Raw genomic sequence first — 18,455 nt, 5'->3', positions numbered from 1 at the left:
GATGGGTTATGTCCCAAGTCTATATTGAGACTATCACATGCTGAATTACATTACATTTTGGGGTCTCAATTACCGAGACGGGGCACGTAAAACCATTATCGATAATTCAGGGCCTTGGTCCATTTATTAATCTAACTCATTATCGACATATCATCGCCTTAATGTCTCACTGGATTACGAGCTCATGTTGCTTGACTCGGCAATTACATTAGTTTAACGCGCTTCTTATAAACTTAAACATTTACTTTTCTTCATTCGACTGGAGATATAGTCTTTTCTATGCTTTTCCATGTTTTCTTTTCGATTCTCCTTCGTTACCTTCTTCACTCGAACGCCATGCAATGATCTTAACAATCGGTCAAAGCACTATACATGAAAAAAACAGCCGCAAACTCGTCTTTTCGGTGCTCACAAACCTCTCCAGGAATCTCCACAAACACTAAGCCAAGCACCGATTCCGGTTTTACACCTTGCTGCTATTAATTTGGATTTGCTTTGTAAATAGACCTTGTGTCCAATATGGTCATCATCAGGTATCCAAATTCACTTGTAATACGGGTGAATGGAATGTAGCCCAACGGACTTTTAAATCTTTTTAAATGAGCATCAAGGCACGCACAAAAGAAAACGATAGACGCAGTACAATATAACCACACTGTCGCTCACCATAGGACAAGAAACACCAGAGATCGCACGCTACTTTCCTATTCTTCCAGACCCCGAAGCCATAGACAAACGCTAAGAGACATTAAAACACTCGGACAAGATCATGTTGGATGGTTTGCCTTCCAAGACATGCCCTTTTCTTGTCATCATCGTCCATATTCAATTAGGAAGGATGATAAAGATGGAGGCCCGAGTGACCAGCAAGGCACGCTCTGAATATCCAACACCAAAACCCAAACTACTCCTTTCACATTGGAGTTATACTTCCACTATAAGAACCATGATTCTTCAACTGATTTCAGCATGAAAATTAAGATTACAAATCTCAAATTGATTTCTCACTAGTGAGACGAGGAGCAATCGAGTTAATTAATCGAGAATGGAATATCGCGCGGTGGTAGTAATTCCGCTCATATTGGTGGTAGTGCTTGCTCTAGCGGTAGAGTTGGATGCTGGAGGGATCTCTATCTATTGGGGTCAGAACGGGAACGAAGGAACATTGGCAGAGACGTGTGCCACAGGAAAGTATGAGTTCGTGAATGTAGCCTTCTTGGCGACTTTTGGCGCCGGTCGGAACCCGATGATAAACCTTGCTGGCCACTGTGATCCGTACAGTCATGATCCGTACAGTCACCCTTGTACCGCATTGAGCGCCGACATCAAATCATGCCAGGCTAAGGGAATCAAAGTGATGCTCTCGATTGGAGGCGGGGCTGGTAGCTACTCTCTCGCATCCTCTGCTGATGCACAACAAGTGGCAACCTACCTCTGGAACAATTTCTTGTGGGGAAGTTCGTCTTCTCGGCCATTGGGCAATGCAGTCTTAGATGGCATCGACTTCGACATTGAAGGCGGGACTGGCCTGCACTGGGATGACCTTGCCAGGTATCTTTCAAGTTACAGCAAGCGTGGGAAGAAGGTTTACTTGACTGCAGCTCCTCAATGCCCTTTCCCCGATGCATCTGTCGGCGGGGCCCTCAAAACCGGTCTATTCGATTATGTCTGGGTCCAATTCTACAACAACCCTCCATGTCAATACTCCTCGGGAGATATCGGCAATCTGGAAGATGCATGGAAGCAATGGACATCGAGTATCCGTGCCACTAAGATCTTCCTAGGTTTACCTGCTTCGCCCGATGCAGCCGGAAGCGGTTTCATACCAGTAACAGGCCTCACATCAAAAGTACTACCAGCCATCAAAGGTTCCGCAAAATATGGAGGTGTCATGCTCTGGTCCAAGTACTATGATGATCAAAGCGGATACAGTAATTCCATTAAAAGCGATGTCTAAGTTTCAGGGTTTCTAGTATAAGCCACCTTAATAAGTTTTATATAACATTTGATATGTCTCCAAGTCATTATATATGATGCTTTTGTGTGGTGTGTCTCTTGTAAATGAGCGATAAAGTACTTTGATAGAGACTCTATTTGTCACTTGTCCAAACATTGTAATCTTAAACCTATTGTTACTATATATGGCAAACCAATTTGTGATTGTCTTCCTGTCAAACCAAAGGTAATGCTAGTAACTTCCTACCTCTAAGATTGCATCTTAAAATCATGATGAATTTCTGATTGTCCATGACCTTAAAAAATGGGGAATCTGTAGTATTCCATCCCTAAAAGCCATTGTGGCAATGGATGAAATTTTGACACAAGACTACAGTGACCAGCATTTTTCCAATCTGCCTTTTCATTTTTCATTTCTTTTTTGGTGAAAAAGAAAAACCTAGCTTCCACTGCTAATGCAATTCTGGCATTTTAGTTGGATGTGGACTAATTCTATACGTTGCCCTAAGGAAGCTAATTTTAATTCTGTTTGATATCTGTAACTTAATATATATGATGATAATGATGAATTCTACTGGCTGATCGTTCACTTCCTAAATTCAGCTTTGAACTCTTTCTGAAGTTGTTCCCGCGTTTTTGATTTTGCTGCCAAAACGACATCGTCGAGAAATCCTCTTTGCGGAAACTCCTCCGGTACAAGGCTGCGATATGCCTCGAATTGTTCTTGGGCTTCCTTCTTCTTGTCCAACAGACTATATATTATCCCCTGCATATGTTGGGAATAAATTTGAGGGTCAAGAGGCTAAAATATAGTTGAATTCACCAATTCTATTTTAGCATAATTTAGTCACATCGATCTGTATTTCCATCATATTCTGTGCTTCTAGTCGGTGTGAAACTTTTTAAGTAGCTACGTCAAACTGGAGGCATGATTGTATGGATCAAGGAAGCAGAATGCCTACATCTCTGAATACTCTCTGGAATGGTAAACCCGCATCTAGGAGAACCAAAGTAAGGATTTGATTTCAATTTGCAGAGAGCATGCTACATACCTGACAAAGATAAGGCCGAAAATCTCGAGGATTGTCATTAACTAGATCTTGAAAATCTTTCAACCCCGCATTCAGGTCCCCCTGCAAACACAAATATAAATCTCCTTTGCTAGTACAAGACTTTTTCTCCTCCTTTTTTTTGGGTCTAATTCTCCTCCTTTTACTTGCTCATAGTTATCATCTAGTCTTGCAACTAGCAGTTAGAGACAACATTTGTGTTTCAGTGAGTTAAGGTCTTCCCTTCCATCATCTGGCTTTCGTAATCGAGAAAAATGCAGAGAACATGGCAGTGAATCCAACCGGACAGTTTAGCTTGAGATAGCCAAAAGTGCACGTATGGATAGCAAAATACTAACAATCTAATGGTAGCAAGTAGGAGAGATGAACTACCTCTATGACATGCATTTGAGCAATTAAAATCCTGATATTTCGCTCTTCAGTGACTCTTTTCTCATGGCGGGCTAATTCAAGAGCCTTATTTAGCATCTCAAAGACAGCCGGCCCTTCTTGGTTCTTATGCATCACCATGGCCAGACCCTGTATTAAACAAAGAGCATACGTTTCAACAAAAATTCCACAATACAATACCAATAACACATTATTGTCAAATAAATCAGTGATTGTTCACTAAACCATATCCCCAACTCCACATTTCTAGGGCTTTAGTCTGACCACTCTCTCATTTTTTCCTTTTGTTTTTGTTTTTCTTAAGAAACACTTCATTGTACTGTAAACCTGCGCCATCCGTTCAGTCTTTATCCCATGGTGGATTTTCTTTCTATCAGCTAATGAGGTTTCTAATGGAGGGCCCATGAGTTGCTAAAAGCCTAAAACCCAATTAAAGCTGCAGTTCAGATCCTTCTATGCACTTGTCTCGCCATTGAACTAGCACTGGAATGGGCAGCTCTTCGAATTAGACTTAACTAAGCCTTGGGAAAAACCAATAAATTAGGAACTGAAAATGTACCCCTGTGGGCACTTCTTCGCATTAGACTTGCCCATACTAAAGCTGCCCCACTTTTTCATAGTACGCTGATGACCTGCAGTGAAAGTCATTTTTTCCCCTTTGGCACAGACTTATTGATACTAGCCCTCGCACATGCACTTTTGGCATTCATGCAACTATTCGATTATAGGGAAAGAAAAGAGGTAAAGCACGTCAAATATGACTCTGATCGATAGTGAATGAAAGCTGAAGTGCAAGTAAGAGATTAAATACAACTAAATGGCACTATAAGGAAGCCCAATCTTCCACAAAATCCATATTGAGGAATGCAGAATAAAGTAAGGGGGTCACTGTAAAACAGCATATGGTATGTGTGAAAAGCACCAAATAATGATAAGGACGCGAAACAAGTCCAAACGTATTATAGTTAATGAAGCTGTAGAAAGTCCTCTTCCCGACTCTAAAGGTCATAAAGCATTTTGATGACCATGACTCAAAGGATTCTCCATTGAAAGAGAATTTTAGTGTAACAACTCACATCTTCGTATGCAAAACCTCCGAATACATTACATCCAACTCCCCTATAGAACTGCCAAAGTTTAGAATCGTGGAAATACCCGATTCAAATCACCTTCCTTCACTTTCTCAGATGTACAAAGTCCATTCTTTTCACTAACCATCAACTTAAGTTTAGCTATGCAAGATTTCTAAATGGCCATACGCTTAATACCACTTCGAGTAAAAATTGTGGAATATTCCGTCTAACACAGATAATTAAAATGAGCCAATCATTATAACAGAAGCATGAGTTCGACGAAAACATCATACATGCAAGGCCCTGAGCAGAAGAGGCGTCTCTTTCAAGATTTCTCTGAACAGCCTCTTCGCGGTGCTGAGCTGACCCATCGTCTCATGACACAGAGCAAGCAAAAGCTTCCACTCAACCTCGTCCGGCTCCACATCCATCAATCTCTGCACATACTTCACAGCTTCCTTGGTCTTCCCCCTCCTCATCTTCCCATACAAGACCACCTTCAATGCATCCACATTCATCGGGTCCGTCTCCAAGAGCCGCTCACTCATCTCCTCCTCGTCACTTCCCTCCTCCTGGGCATCACCCGCTTGGGGACTCGACGCGCCCGCTTGAGAAGATAGCGCGAAGCTCGGCTTCAAATGAACAAAACCCACGAAAATGAACGACCCCAGAAGACAAATCACGAACTTCTCAGACAAGAATCGGAGGAACTTCGCGTTGGGCGAGAACGGGGCGTGGGGTTCCTGCTTGTCGTCACATGAGGGGATCAGGGGCAAGTTGAAGCTGGTGGCTTTGGGGGAAATGTGGAGTCTTTCGGGTCGGGATCTGAGCGACCGAGGGTGGCGGTGCGAGGGAGGCGGGTGGATGAGCGAACCGCCAGAGACTCTGAAGGAGAACTTGGGGATGAGATGATCGGGATGAGACTTCGGAGCAAGAGAAGTGGTGTTGAGACGGAGACGACTCGTGCCCGCCCAGCAATCCGCCATTGACGCAAGCACAGAGAGGTGCGCTGGGTTTTGGGAGGGCTTTGAAACGATGGATGCGGGGAGAGAGAGAGAGAGAGAGAGAGAGAGAGAGAGAGAGAGAGAGAATATTTTTTCTTTGCATATACTAAAGTCCCAAATTAAAGTTTTGTATATTTTTCGTTTATAACAAAACTAATGTCTTAGACTTTGATAGTCAGGATTTGAAATTGAGATAGAATTAGGGTATGTGATAAAGATTATAATTAGGATGATCCGCAAGCAACAACATTATAGTGATTGTCGCACGGTCATCGTCTCTTTAAAATGCGTTGCCACAATTGATTATTGAAAGACCACATTAGTGGTGGCGATTATCGCACTCGCACTTGCAACGAATAGTGAAAACTCTTATGCAACCACTGAGCAATGATTGAAAGTAACATCATGACAATGTAGCTAGTGTACAAGATGGGTATGAATCACTGTTTTGTTTATATTTGCTCTCTTAAAGTTTTTTTTGTAATTATTTAATTAAATTAAGCCAGATAATATCATTCTTCCAATTTGTGATAGATGCCAGCCCTCCTAACAAAGGCGTTGGAGGGGTGGGGCAGGAAAGTACCATAGGTTTGGAATTTGATTTAGGTGATTTTTGGGCACCGCGCATATGCGTACATAAGAGGGAGGATGGATTATTCAGCTTTTTATCCTGAGGTATCCGAATTTATCCAGTTCAAAATGTGTTGTCAAAAGCCAAATAAAATAGCAAATATAATTTTTATCCGGGTCGCCAAACCATACTTAGCTCGACGTACGTAAGAGATGAATAATAACATAGGTAGAATAGAGTGGAGGTACATGGGCCTAACCGCCAGGCCCGTCTAGACCCTCCTAGGGCCCATTCGGCCCGCCCATTGATGGGGTACCATACGGGTCGCTCGAGATCCGAACCGGATCCGACCCGTGACACTGTCATTCAGTACTGATCATCTTCACGCAAAGCTCCTCTCTCCCCCCACCTCTAAAACCCTACTCCACCAGCTTGTTAAACCCTTGCACCGCGTTTTGGGGAACAATTCAGACGTATCTGCACGTCTTGCTGATACTTCCAGGAGGAATAACCAACGAAAACTATCGACAATGAGGAAGAAGGTGGATGAACGGATCAGGACGCTCATCGAGAACGGCGTCAAGACGCGTCACCGGTCCGTGTTCGTCATCGTCGGTGACAAGTCCCGTGACCAGGTACTCACCTTCACCCGGAATCTATTTGCATGTTTGAGCTCGATTATGTATTGATTCGCTGCTGCCAGTCTGAGCTAGTTCAGCGCGTTTAGGAAGAGCGGTTAAATTCGTGACCTTTTGCGATTTCTTTGTTATGCCAACGTTCCTTAAGTCCTGAACTGGTTCAAATTTCGTGGCCTGCTCTTTACGAAACTGGGTTGGCCTTTTTCTTGAACTGTATTGCAGAAGCTGAGAACTTTGTTGCTTTGACAGATTGTGAATCTTCACTACATGCTGAGCAAGGCGGTGATCAAGTCCAGGCCGACTGTCTTGTGGTGCTACAAGGATAAACTTGAACTCAGCAGGTTGTCATCTTTCTGAACACTCCAAATGCATTAGACCTCCACACCGCATCTCCTGGTCATTTTTCAGGTGTCAATGTGTCATTAGAAATCATTTTCCTTATATGAAGTTAGGGTAATGGCATTATCTACATTCAGTCATCCTTGGTCCTACACTCTTATCTTGATAATCATTTGTACTTTCTATTAATTATGGAAATACCTGCTCACATGGTTGTTGTCACTGGTATGATTCTGATTCTCTGTGCAGTCACAAGAAGAAACGGGCGAAGCAAATAAAAAAGTTGATGCAGAGGGGGCTCTTGGATCCAGAGAAGGTTGACCCTTTTTCGCTCTTTGTGGAAAGTGGAGGGTTGACATATTGCTTGTACAAGGATTCTGAAAGAATTCTCGGAAACACTTTTGGAATGTGCATACTTCAGGTGGTTCTTTTTCCCAGTTTGCTCCCGCATGCAGTTCTAGTAACAATCCCCTAATCATAGTAATTTGCAACATTTAACTTTCTATTGCATGCTTAAATACGTTTGGCACTCTTTTAGGATTTTGAAGCTTTGACCCCAAATCTACTTGCCAGAACAATCGAAACAGTGGAGGGTGGTGGGTTGATTGTATTGCTGCTCCGGAATCTATCCTCATTGACTAGTCTTTATACCATGGTTATGGTACGTTGTGTACTCTTCTTGTAATATCTCATACTTTGGTCCTCTTTGTCTTGCAACCTCTCACTTCATTGAGTAGTCTTTGTACACCTTCATTATGATGTATGGCATTGGCCTCATGGAAATATCTTGTGGTTTGGCCACCTAACATAATACCTTGATTACAGGATGTTCACGAGAGGTTCCGTACTGAATCCCATTCTGAGGCTACTGGACGCTTTAATGAAAGATTTCTATTGTCACTCGCTTCAGGCAAATCATGTGTCGTTATGGATGATGAGCTCAATATTTTACCAATATCTTCTCACATCAGATCAATTACTCCAGTTCTGGCAAAAGAGGTGATAAACGGATTTTCTCTTTACTTTGGCATAGGAAATTCCCTAAGTAGAAAGTCTAAGCTCTGTTACTAGGTCTGCCCCACGCGACACATTGTACTGCTCTTCCTTCTGCATTTCCTGTTACAACTATTATAGGACAGTATTTGATTGTTTGCCTCCTAATTGGTGGTTTAAGGACTCTGAAGGGCTATCAGAAGCAGAGAGGGACCTCCAAGATTTGAAAGAGCAACTGAATGATGATTTTCCTGTCGGACCGTTGATAAGGAAATGCTGCACTCTAGATCAGGTGGATATTCTGAATTTCAATTTGCTGTGCATCTTAGAATAACTCTTTCATCTGTTTTCAGTGGCTTATAGTACCTCAATCTCTTTGGACAGGGGAAAGCCGTCATTACATTTCTTGAAGCAATTTTGGATAAGACTCTACGTAATACAATTGCTTTACTTGCTTCTCGGGGTCGTGGTAAATCAGCTGCCCTTGGTTTAGCAATTGCTGGTGCTATTGCTGCTGGGTAATTATTTCTTCATTTTTATCTTACTTTTTTTTTTTTTGTCACTTCCACGTTTGGATTCATTCTGATAAAAGTAGGTTTTTGTTTTTTTTTGTACTAGGTATTCAAATATCTTTGTGACTGCACCAAGTCCAGAGAATTTGAGAACTTTATTTGAATTTGTTTGCAAGGGATTTGATTCACTTGAATACAAGGTACATTTATTTCCACTCATTTTTCTTTCCCCCCTTCTTTTCTCTATTGCTAGTTTGAATGATTGATACCTCAGAGTCAACAGCTTCTCTCCACTTTGATATGTTGAATGGAACATGCTTGCTCTATATCGAAAAAATAAGAAACCCACCGGTTAAATTTAGTAGGTCATGGGTAAAACACCTGTATTAAGTTTAAATTGAGCTGTTAGCGTGGGTTGGGAGAAGTGAGGTTTTTGGCATTAATTGTTTGCTCCATTGAAAATCCATAAAGTTTTGGTTGAAGGGCTTTGATCGTCACTGTTGTTGGGATGGTTGACCATTCTTTCTCTCCATTCCAGGCAAGGTAACGAACTGGGGATTGTGTTATTTCCAGTCAGAGGATTGATTTCTTGTGCTTTTCCCCCAAATCAATTAAAGTCAAATGAATATCCTTGTGGACGGATTAACCTTAGTAATGTATTATATTTTTCTGTTTCCTTAGTATGTTCAATTAGTCTTTATCTCACCGAGTGGGTTCGCAAAATTTCTTAGCTTTGCAAGAGGATCACAGTCCGCCCCCCGTCTGAGTTTGGGTCATTGCTCATAAGATAATCATATCTAACAGTCAAGAGATAATGCGAGATTTAGTAGTGTTTGTTAGTGACATTACAACCAAATTGCTCATGGTCAGGTTCTCTATTATTCTCTTTGACCTGCATCTGAGTTAAAACTGAAGATTGACCTGCGCAATGTACTATTCTATTGGACATGTCAGATGGGTGCTGATAAATCGGAATCATACCTTTGAGTACTGACTGGATGATTGGTTTCTGGTTCGGGTCTGCCTGGCTTTTCTGCATGTATTGTTTCCAAAATGAAGTGACAATTCAGGAATTCAGTTATTTATTTTCTAATCATTGTTTGTCACTTTAATTGAATTGAAAAGATTCTTGGTAACCCCTAATTGAATTCTTTAAGAAGTTGTTGATAAATAGAACAAGTTTCTAAATTACTGTTTGAATTGATGGTGTCATTTAATGTGCAATTATTAAAAATCATGTTGCAATGCATTTTCTTGCCTCTTCAATGTGCAAGATTGCTGAATGGGTTTAAAGTATTTAAGCATATATAAGTATACATTATAACTTGGTAACCAAACAAAAGTGGCATTTAAAGTAGATACAATACATATGTGAGAAATCAAGTTTTCGAGATGGTCTACTACTCAAGCCACATTAATTGTTGGGCAAGGTTCTACTGCATATGAGATCCATGCGCTTTTGATTTTTTATATATTCAACTTTCAGCTGAATCCTGCTACTTTCTTCCTCAGGAACATATTGATTATGATGTGGTGAGAAGTGCCAATCCAGAGTTTAAAAAGGCAATAGTGAGAATTAATATATACAAGCAGCACAGACAAACAATTCAGGTTGGTGGGAGAGAATAGTTGAACCCAAGAATGTTGTACTTTATGCTACGTTACTTTATGTCTATAGGCATTGTACATTGTGTGGAGATTGTGCACAAGTCCAGAATGTTGTTCTTTATGTGTTGCTTTTTGTCAATAGGCATTGTACATTCTGTGGAGATTGTGCGCAAGTCCAGCATTTTTTATCTAGATACTTGTTGACCATGTACTCATTGAGCGGCTTAATGTAGACGTTTGATAAGGTCATTAGTCATTGTTAACAAATCCAATCCCCTATCAGATTGGATTGTTTCTACGGCTTTTATCTGGATTGATAGGAATAGGAGTTGTTGGACTGGGGAGATGATTAGTGTGGATTGTCAAATTAGGACAATCATGGTCTTGTAGAACCATTGGTTTTACTCTGAGAGCTATCGATTATGGCTTTTTCTGAGCATATGGAGCTCGAAGTACCCCTCTCCCTCTCTCTCTCTCTCTCTCTCTCTCTCTCTCTCTCTCCGCCCCTCCCCACCTTCTATCTTTCCCCTTATTTTGTGGTTCTACTCGTGAGTTGTCCTGGCAATGCATCTTGCAGTACATACAACCACATGAGCATGAGAAGCTTTCCCAAGTTGAATTGTTGGTTGTTGACGAAGCAGCTGCAATTCCACTGCCAGTTGTTAAATCATTGCTTGGTCCATATCTGGTGTTCCTCTCATCCACAGTAAATGGGTATGTTCTGTTGTACTCATCTTTTGATAATTTTAGAAGCGAGAGATGAATTTCATCGAGCGGCACAACTGAATTACAGTTTTCCTTGAATGTCCATTGTTTCGACTCCTTAAGCACTCTTGAGGATACAACACCCTCCTTGTTGTGACTGTTCATCCCTTTTCCCAGTTTAACTTCTTAAAAATTACATTTTTTGAAAAGTAAGGCACATAAATCAATGAACTTTCGGCATGTATCCTTTTGTCCTTTTTCTTAATAACCAATTTTACAAAAGAGATGAGGGCTTTAAAGGCAGTTTTACTAAGACCGATTCTACAGTGAAGTATATCTGCTTAAGAATTGTCAGCTTATAGCACACACTTTTGCACAAGGGTTGTAGTAATTCAGAACATATGGTACAATTCGTATACTGATAATGTTCTTCCTATCAACAGTTATGAAGGTACTGGGCGGTCTTTATCACTGAAACTTCTACAGCAATTGGAAGAGCAAAGTCGTGCAACAGTTAATGGTGCTGAGGCAGCTCATACTGGTAATTTTGACATTTTATTTTTGTCTGTAATATTCAAATAAAATACAAAGGAATGTTTGTCCTCTTTGGTTTTTTATTGCCCATATGGATGCACTTTAAAACTTCAGCATTATGTCTATCAAAGGGCTGGTCTGTGCTAGTTCATAAAGTTAAATTCTGGTAAAGGTTAGAGATCATAGATAATGGGTTCAATATTTAGCAGACCTTCATCTGCCTAATTGCAGATTTTTATATGGTTCATTCTGCTGATATCATTGATGATGCCTATCTATTAAAAAAAGCTCTTTTGTTGCCTCAGTTATTTAGGTCTTCAGAGCTGTTGATTTCAATATCTCGATGCTCTTGGATAGATCCTTATTGAGTGTAGTCCGTACAAAAAATGATCCTAAACTTGGGATAGTTTGTATGTCAGTTTTCTCTCATAGATTTGAGGTCACATATCTGGATTCTTAGAATGAAAACTGGACTGGTCCAAGAACTGATTAGCTAGCTCTTGATGGTTCAACTGGTTGAACCTCCAGTTTGGATTTAAGATGAAGATTGCCATATGATATAACAATTTTGTGTAGATAAAAATATGATAGTACAACAGGTCTGCCAACTCGGATGGTAATACATGATTGTCAGTTTGAATTTCGGTCATTACCAATATTTCTTTTTCTTTTGAATCTTGGGAACTCAAGCTTAAGTTACAATAAGCAAATTCTGGCATAAAATAGATGAAGAGTACACATGGCTGAGTGCAGTTGTGAGTGGCTGACCCAGAGGTGACAAGGTTCCTTTCAATTCCACCTCCAGCATTCAAAACTATTTATAGTTATCCCCGATCTGTCAGTCATTGGATGTTCACCACTTTGTCGTTTCAAATTGAGATAAGCCTAGTTTTGACTGGTTTTTATTGTGAAAAAAAAATTACCTCTAATACCTGACCAGAGCTAAGATTCTCTACTGGTTTAACCAGTTGAACTGGCTATTCTGGTCCAATCTCGAAACACTAAACTCTGAAAGCATGGGAGTTGGGACTACAGGTGATGATTATTTGGTTGTGTTTAGCTTTTGTCCTTTACCAGTTGATGATCAAAGATCCAATTGAGGAAACTGGAAATGGGTTGAGTAAGTGTTTATTTTGGTCAAAAGTAATTGTTTTCATTGACAAACTTTTGGGACATGTTCTCCGGCTGATAAAGTCACAAATGGCTTCGAATAAGGAGCACTTTTTTTGTACAGCAACAAATCCTAAAGCACTAAAAAAAAAATCAAACAAAGACGAGCAACATGAATTCTTTAATGCCATTATGCTATGTTTAATGTTAATTCCTCCTTCAAGATCTTTATGTTTAATATTAATTCCTCTTATTCAAGATCTTTTCTGAGTTTCAGCCTGCATCAGGCACTGAAAATATAACAGACATGAAAAATTAAAGAGATTGCTTGTTGTTAGGGAAGTTACATATTTGAATATGGCTAAAAAGTACCGAAATCTTTTTTCTTTTGTTCCACATGTAAGTTTCTTGGTTTTTAAATTCCTACAAATGTAGGTCGTCTCTTCAAGAAGATTGAACTGACCGAATCTATCAGATATGCTTCTGGCGATCCAATTGAATCCTGGCTTAATGCGTTGCTTTGCCTTGATGTTGCCAATTATGTCCCTAATATTACGAGGTTAGACACAATTGTTACAGTGTCCTTGGGAGTGAAGCTACTTAGTTCTTAGACATTTAGTTATAACAATTCTGTTTTTTCCCTTGCAGGTTACCTTCTCGCGGTGAGTGTGATCTCTACTATGTAAATAGAGATACACTTTTTTCCTATCACAAGGACAGCGAGTTGTTTTTACAGGTAATTATGTTTCATCTGATGTGATTTCATAGTGCAAAATCATCGCATGTGGATTGTTGGTCCTTACTCATTTCTCTGTATGCAGAGGATGATGGCCTTATATGTTGCATCTCACTACAAAAACTCACCAAATGATTTACAATTAATGGCTGATGCTCCAGCACACCACTTGTTTGTATTGCTTGGTATGCTCATTCTATATGATTTGCTTAATGTGTTTCCTTTAGCATCCCTCAATCCTCACATAGTATTTGCAGGACCTGTTGATGAGTCCAGGAATCAACTGCCAGACATCTTGTGCGTCCTACAGGTATCTCTCTCTCTCTCTCTCTCTCTCGGCTTTGTACGTGTGCTTGTGCACATTGAGTGTCATGTGCGTTGCCCGGGAGAGTGGGGGATGGAAGGAATCTCCATTTACACCATTTCGACATTCGATCAAATCTTTAAGGAAAGGAAAGGAAAGGATACGATTACAAAACTCCATTGGATGGGATATTCTGTTGTATTTACTACATTTAAATTTCCCCTTTCTAGGTCTGTCTTGAAGGACAAATATCTCGTAGATCTGTGATTAAAAGTCTAAGCGATGGGCATCAACCCTCTGGAGATCAAATTCCATGGAAGTTCTCTGAGCAGTTCCAGGACACGGTTTTCCCTAGTCTATCTGGTGCTAGGATCGTGCGAATCGCCACACATCCTAGTGCAATGAGGGTAACTATTTCCCTTAAAGCTTTCTATGTACTTAATGCTGCTTCTTTTGTTTACTTACTCTTTCACTTGACATACTGTAGCTTGGTTATGGCTCAACCGCTGTGGAACTCTTAACGAGGTTAGTTGAGTGCTCATTCATATTGCCTACTTATGTATTGCTACTTGTCGTCGTAACTCCTTTGTCCTAGAAAGTAAATTTAGACTCATTAAAAGTGGATTAGGTGAAAGAAAATCACAGAACCATGGGAATATGCATTGTGTGAGCTACTGCAACTCAAAAGGAAAAAGTAAATACCCTCTTGACTTGTCTATGATGAAACATTGAGAAAGGGTACTCTTTCTAGAGGATGCAGTTGATACAACTATAGATAACCAAGTGAACATAATGTCTACTAATACTGCTGAAGCTCCACGCCTGCTTCAGTAGAAGTCAAGTTAGTAGATGTTAATAAACAATACTCCTTTACTGGGATAATAGTTATTAAAAGTTAGTTGTACTAAATGTATTGACTTATGCACTTCTAACTTTCACACAGATACTTTGAAGGACAGTTGACAAATATTTCAGAAGCAGAGATTGAAAATATGGAAGAGGAGCCACCTGTCAGAGTGACAGAAGCAGCACAGAAGGTGCATTGATCTTTGAACTTATGGAGTTGATTCTTATGATTAGGTACTGGAGGTGTTATGTTGACAAGATTTGAGGAGTGCCTTTTCCCAAACTGTGACTGACATGGGCAGTTGAATATGTTAAGTTGTTGACTCTAGCTGAACACTGTCAGTTATGGAGTATTGACTTAGTTTAAGTTGGTTATTAACATTCTAGAATGTTCGACAGAAGAATTAAACATATGCATGTCCCTCTTGTTCCCCATTTGCAAGTTGAAATGTATTTTTGTATAGCTCTTGATTCAACAATCCACAAGCTTTTAGAAGACAAGTTGTTGAGATAATATGAAATCACGAGTAAAACATTCTGCGATTGCATTTTAATGTTACAAGCAAGTTTGCAATCTTTTGCATTCTCCTTTTTATTGGATCTATAGCCAGTCTTTTAACGTGGGCGTTCGATGTCTTACGAGCAGCATAGAAGTGACCCCCACGGCGAGTAGAGCTGTATCTTTCAGTTTTACCTTTTTCCTCACTAAGTTCTGCAAGAAGCACCGAGCGACCTTCAACTTTAAGACCAGAACTGTGTTATCTATGTCTGATTAGATCCAAATCCATTTCAGATTTAGAATTATTTTGGTCATTTTAAGAGATAAAGTCAGAAAACAAATTCTTCTCTGGTATTTCGATTATGTTGATTCTGTTACTTGTCTTTACCTCAACAGTACAAATTCATTGTACTTAAGCTGCCCCTTGGTTTTAACGTTAATTGTTAGTTGATTCTATGCTCACATCGGATGTGATTTCAGGCATCTTTGCTGGAAGAGAATATAAAACCCAGAGCTAATCTTCCACCTTTGCTAGTACATCTTCGTGAAAGACGGCCTGAAAAGCTCCATTATATAGGCGTCTCCTTTGGTCTTACTCTGGACCTTTTTCGCTTCTGGAGGAAACATAAGTTTGTCCCGTTTTACATTGGCCAGATTCCAGTTAAGATGACTTATCTGAAGCACATTGAATATGTGACCTTTTTTCCCTGATTGGGTGGTCTTTTGACCTTTCTTCTTCATTACAGAATACTGTGACTGGTGAGCACACCTGTATGGTTTTGAAACCTTTAAAAAATGATGATATCGATGTCACTGGTTCTGATCAGTGGGGGTTTTTTAGTCCGTTTTATAGAGGTAAATTCTTGCCCCTCAAGATGATGCTTTAATTGCTTCCCATGCTCCCCATGCGTTAATCTTCTCTGAAATCCTTTAATTTTGTTGAAAATGCCAGATTTCAAGCAAAGGTTTGCAAGGCTTTTGAGCTATAGTTTTCATAACATGGAATATAAACTTGCTATGAGGTAAGTTCATTTATTCCGCACTCTGCTTACATTCCTTTCAATCAGTCTCGCTTGAAATGCTTTTTGTTTCAATGAATTTACTTCTTGTAGCATATTGGATCCGAAGATCAACTTTGATGATGAGGAAGTTAACCCATCAACCTCAGAAGGATTTTCAGGGTCTCTCAACCAAATTTTATCACCACATGATATGAAACGACTTGAAGCTTATACCAATAATCTGGCTGATTATCATATGGTAAGAACAAAGACAATCTTCTGTAGTATTTTAAGATCTGTTATTTTCATTCCAATTTCAGAACCATTTGATCTCAGACACACTTGGACAGAAGTAATTTATATTAGAAAAAGTGAGACATAAGAATGATAGAAAACATGATGCATGTGCTTATATCCAAAAGTTGGATTTGTTACCTGAGATCGTTCCTAGAAAAGACATTGTACTCATTTCTTAGAGTAGTTGGATCTGGATTTGCTATGTAAGCCCTTTCTTTCCTTCCTTCTGTGGCGCAGTATTCCTCATACTGAATTAAGAATCTAGCAAACTGTTTTGTTAAAAACTATGAAAGGAGGTGGCTTGTTTGCAAGACCAAGGAGTCGAATCTTATCATTATATGGCATTTGCCCCTAGTCAACTTAGAAGCACAATCGAAGTGTCATCCAACATACTTCGCATTAGATTCTTTACTTGACAAGCTGTAATATTTTCTGATGCACCCTTCATAATTTACAGATTCTGGACACTGTGCCAATTCTTTCGCATACATTCTTCCAGGAGAAGCTTCCGGTTTCTTTATCATATGCTCAGGCATCAGTCTTGCTATGCATTGGATTGCAGCATCATGACATCAGTTATGTTGAGGTCTGTGCCCTTGTTCATGTACCCTCATGCTAGGTACCTTTGTGCACATTATTCAACTGTGAACTTGAGTTTGGGTTTGTCATTTGCTTTTGGTGCTTTGCAAGCTAGAATAGAATTGTAAGGTGGATTTGCAATCTGCGCTGTGTCTAAACTAGTGCTACAATGCACTTAATCTGATGGTGCCTGTCTAGAGATGTCTAGCTTCTGACACAGTGTTGTTGTCTGGGAGGGAAGTGCAAGCTCACTGGAATGTGAATCATTCAACATTTTTAACTGGGGGTACTTTGATTCTCAAATGTCTGCTCTTTATTTTTGCTAATTTAGATATCATTCAGTCTTATTAGCATTGAAGTCGCGTTCACCATTTGATGACCAGATGCTATGGTTGCTGGGCCCACTGCACCAGCATCATCATGCATGATTTTTCCCTTTTCTGCTTATAAGGTCACTTTTTCTGGGACAATGTGAGGCACCTCTATGGTGTTCTGGTGTTTTGTGAGCTCGTTATCAGAGGATTTCCTTGCCACTCACTTGGATGGTGAATTTTATGTCGGACTTGTATTTTACAGGGACAAATGAAGTTAGAGAGGCAGCAAATTATGTCTTTGTTCATAAAGGTTATGAAAAAGTTCTACAAACATCTATATGCTATTGCAGCAAAAGAGATAGACTCTGCCCTACCTCGCTTGAAAGAGGTAACTTAAAAAACTCGTCATTTGTCGCGATGTGTTTTCAATTATATTCTCACGGCGAAATTTTGTTGCCCTCCTCTTCAAAAAACCCCCTTAAAAAAAAAAAAACCAGATCTCCCTTTTCCTATATTGAAGGGTCTTCTAGGATGACCTTTGAGATTGAAATGTGTAGAACTAAAATAGTTCCTTGCACTTGATGAATGTCATTGATGGTGATAAGAAGTTGGGTAATACCCTCTGCAATGGAAATCAAACTAGTAACTTGTAACAACCACATAAATCACATGATAGAGTCATGAGCGTATTTACCAGTGTTACTAATTTTTCGATCTCCAATTTCAGGTTGTTCTGGAACCTCACAGTGTATCTGTGGACGAAGATCTGAATGAGGCAGCAAAGAAAGTTGAGGTACTGTTGATATTGGTCAATGCCCTTGTTATTTTTACTTCCTTGTCTTTTTCCTTGCACTAACCTGACTTAACCATGCTAGGACGAGATGAAGACCAAGACAGAGGGTTTCCTAAACCCTGAATGTCTTCAACAGTATGCCATTGTTGGCAGAGAATCCGATTTTGAGGGTGCTCTGCAAAATGGAGGTAAGATAGCCTCAGGTGGCGTTATCAGTGTCAAATCTAGTAGAGAGAAAATGGAGAAACATAAAAAGCACAAAGAGAATCAAGAGAGTGGGAAAAAGCGAGGTGGGAACAACCCTGGCTCCAAATCCGCCAAGAAAAGGAAATCCTAAAGCCTATATTCTTGTGTTGTTAATCATCATTGATATTACTCTACATGCTAACAGTGCACAATTTTGTTAGTGTATCAAGGGACTGAGTGCCGTCATTTGTTTATGAATGGAAGAAGCATTTGGGTAGAATCTTTGTTGTTGTATACATGCAACTAGCTTTGTTGGGTCAAATGTTAAGTGCCCACCACACCCGAACAGTGGCCATCATGATTGGGTCGTTGGCTTGGATAGAGAAGGCAGATTAAT

At 39.9% G+C, this 18,455-nt stretch overlaps 3 protein-coding genes across 6 annotated transcripts; 2 read left to right on the top strand and 1 right to left on the bottom strand.

The window, feature by feature from the left end:
- Positions 1-825: 825 nt before the first annotated feature.
- Positions 826-1,957, top strand: LOC125312893 (acidic endochitinase-like). Its single transcript, XM_048272841.1, has one exon. The coding sequence runs from the start codon at positions 1,046-1,048 to the stop codon at positions 1,955-1,957; it is 912 nt and encodes a 303-aa protein (XP_048128798.1). The 5' UTR covers positions 826-1,045.
- A 267-nt stretch (positions 1,958-2,224) lies between these two features.
- On the bottom strand, positions 2,225-5,475 carry LOC115734046 (protein SLOW GREEN 1, chloroplastic-like). The gene is made up of 4 exons (XM_048278410.1): positions 4,783-5,475; positions 3,399-3,545; positions 3,009-3,089; positions 2,225-2,722 (listed from the first exon to the last, which is right to left on the bottom strand). Exons 1-4 carry the CDS (start codon positions 5,473-5,475, stop codon positions 2,543-2,545), a joined length of 1,101 nt encoding a protein of 366 aa, XP_048134367.1. The 3' UTR covers positions 2,225-2,542.
- A 967-nt stretch (positions 5,476-6,442) lies between these two features.
- Positions 6,443-18,376, top strand: LOC125312498 (RNA cytidine acetyltransferase 1-like). 4 transcript variants are annotated; one of them, XM_048278845.1, is made up of 26 exons: positions 6,443-6,699; positions 6,952-7,043; positions 7,291-7,462; positions 7,580-7,702; positions 7,867-8,040; positions 8,216-8,326; positions 8,419-8,552; positions 8,653-8,746; positions 10,059-10,157; positions 10,732-10,868; positions 11,303-11,400; positions 12,939-13,062; positions 13,152-13,239; positions 13,325-13,424; positions 13,497-13,549; positions 13,774-13,950; positions 14,031-14,068; positions 14,487-14,580; positions 15,369-15,548; positions 15,635-15,743; positions 15,841-15,910; positions 16,001-16,148; positions 16,644-16,772; positions 17,342-17,472; positions 17,812-17,872; positions 17,955-18,376. In XM_048278845.1, exons 1-26 carry the CDS (start codon positions 6,595-6,597, stop codon positions 18,207-18,209), a joined length of 3,096 nt encoding a protein of 1,031 aa, XP_048134802.1. In that variant the 5' UTR covers positions 6,443-6,594; the 3' UTR covers positions 18,210-18,376. The 4 variants fall into 4 exon arrangements, with proteins under 4 accessions (XP_048134802.1, XP_048134799.1, XP_048134806.1 ...); XM_048278842.1 differs by having other exon boundaries at positions 6,444-6,699; positions 17,342-17,467; positions 17,807-17,872; XM_048278849.1 differs by having other exon boundaries at positions 6,581-6,699; positions 6,925-7,043; positions 17,342-17,467; positions 17,807-17,872.
- The last annotated feature ends 79 nt before the right edge of the window (positions 18,377-18,455 follow it).

This window comes from Rhodamnia argentea, chromosome 1 (assembly GCF_020921035.1).
Source record: "Rhodamnia argentea isolate NSW1041297 chromosome 1, ASM2092103v1, whole genome shotgun sequence".
Taxonomy (NCBI): Eukaryota; Viridiplantae; Streptophyta; class Magnoliopsida; order Myrtales; family Myrtaceae; genus Rhodamnia; species Rhodamnia argentea.
This window is presented reverse-complemented; position numbering and strand designations above follow the sequence as displayed.

Coding starts and splice junctions, on each gene's coding strand:
- LOC125312893 (XM_048272841.1), top strand. CDS start 1,046: ATGGAATATCGCGCGGTGGTAGTAATTCCGCTCATATTGGTGGTAGTG.
- LOC125312498 (XM_048278845.1), top strand. CDS start 6,595: ATGAGGAAGAAGGTGGATGAACGGATCAGGACGCTCATCGAGAACGGC. Junction 8,041..8,215: donor CTCCAGTTCTGGCAAAAGAG/GTGATAAACGGA, acceptor TGGTGGTTTAAG/GACTCTGAAGGGCTATCAGA. Junction 10,869..11,302: donor CTCTCATCCACAGTAAATGG/GTATGTTCTGTT, acceptor TCCTATCAACAG/TTATGAAGGTACTGGGCGGT.
- LOC115734046 (XM_048278410.1), bottom strand. CDS start 5,475: ATGGCGGATTGCTGGGCGGGCACGAGTCGTCTCCGTCTCAACACCACT. Junction 3,546..4,782: donor TTCTGCTCAGGGCCTTGCAT/GTATGATGTTTT, acceptor TGTTTAATACAG/GGTCTGGCCATGGTGATGCA. Junction 2,723..3,008: donor TTCGGCCTTATCTTTGTCAG/GTATGTAGCATG, acceptor CAACATATGCAG/GGGATAATATATAGTCTGTT.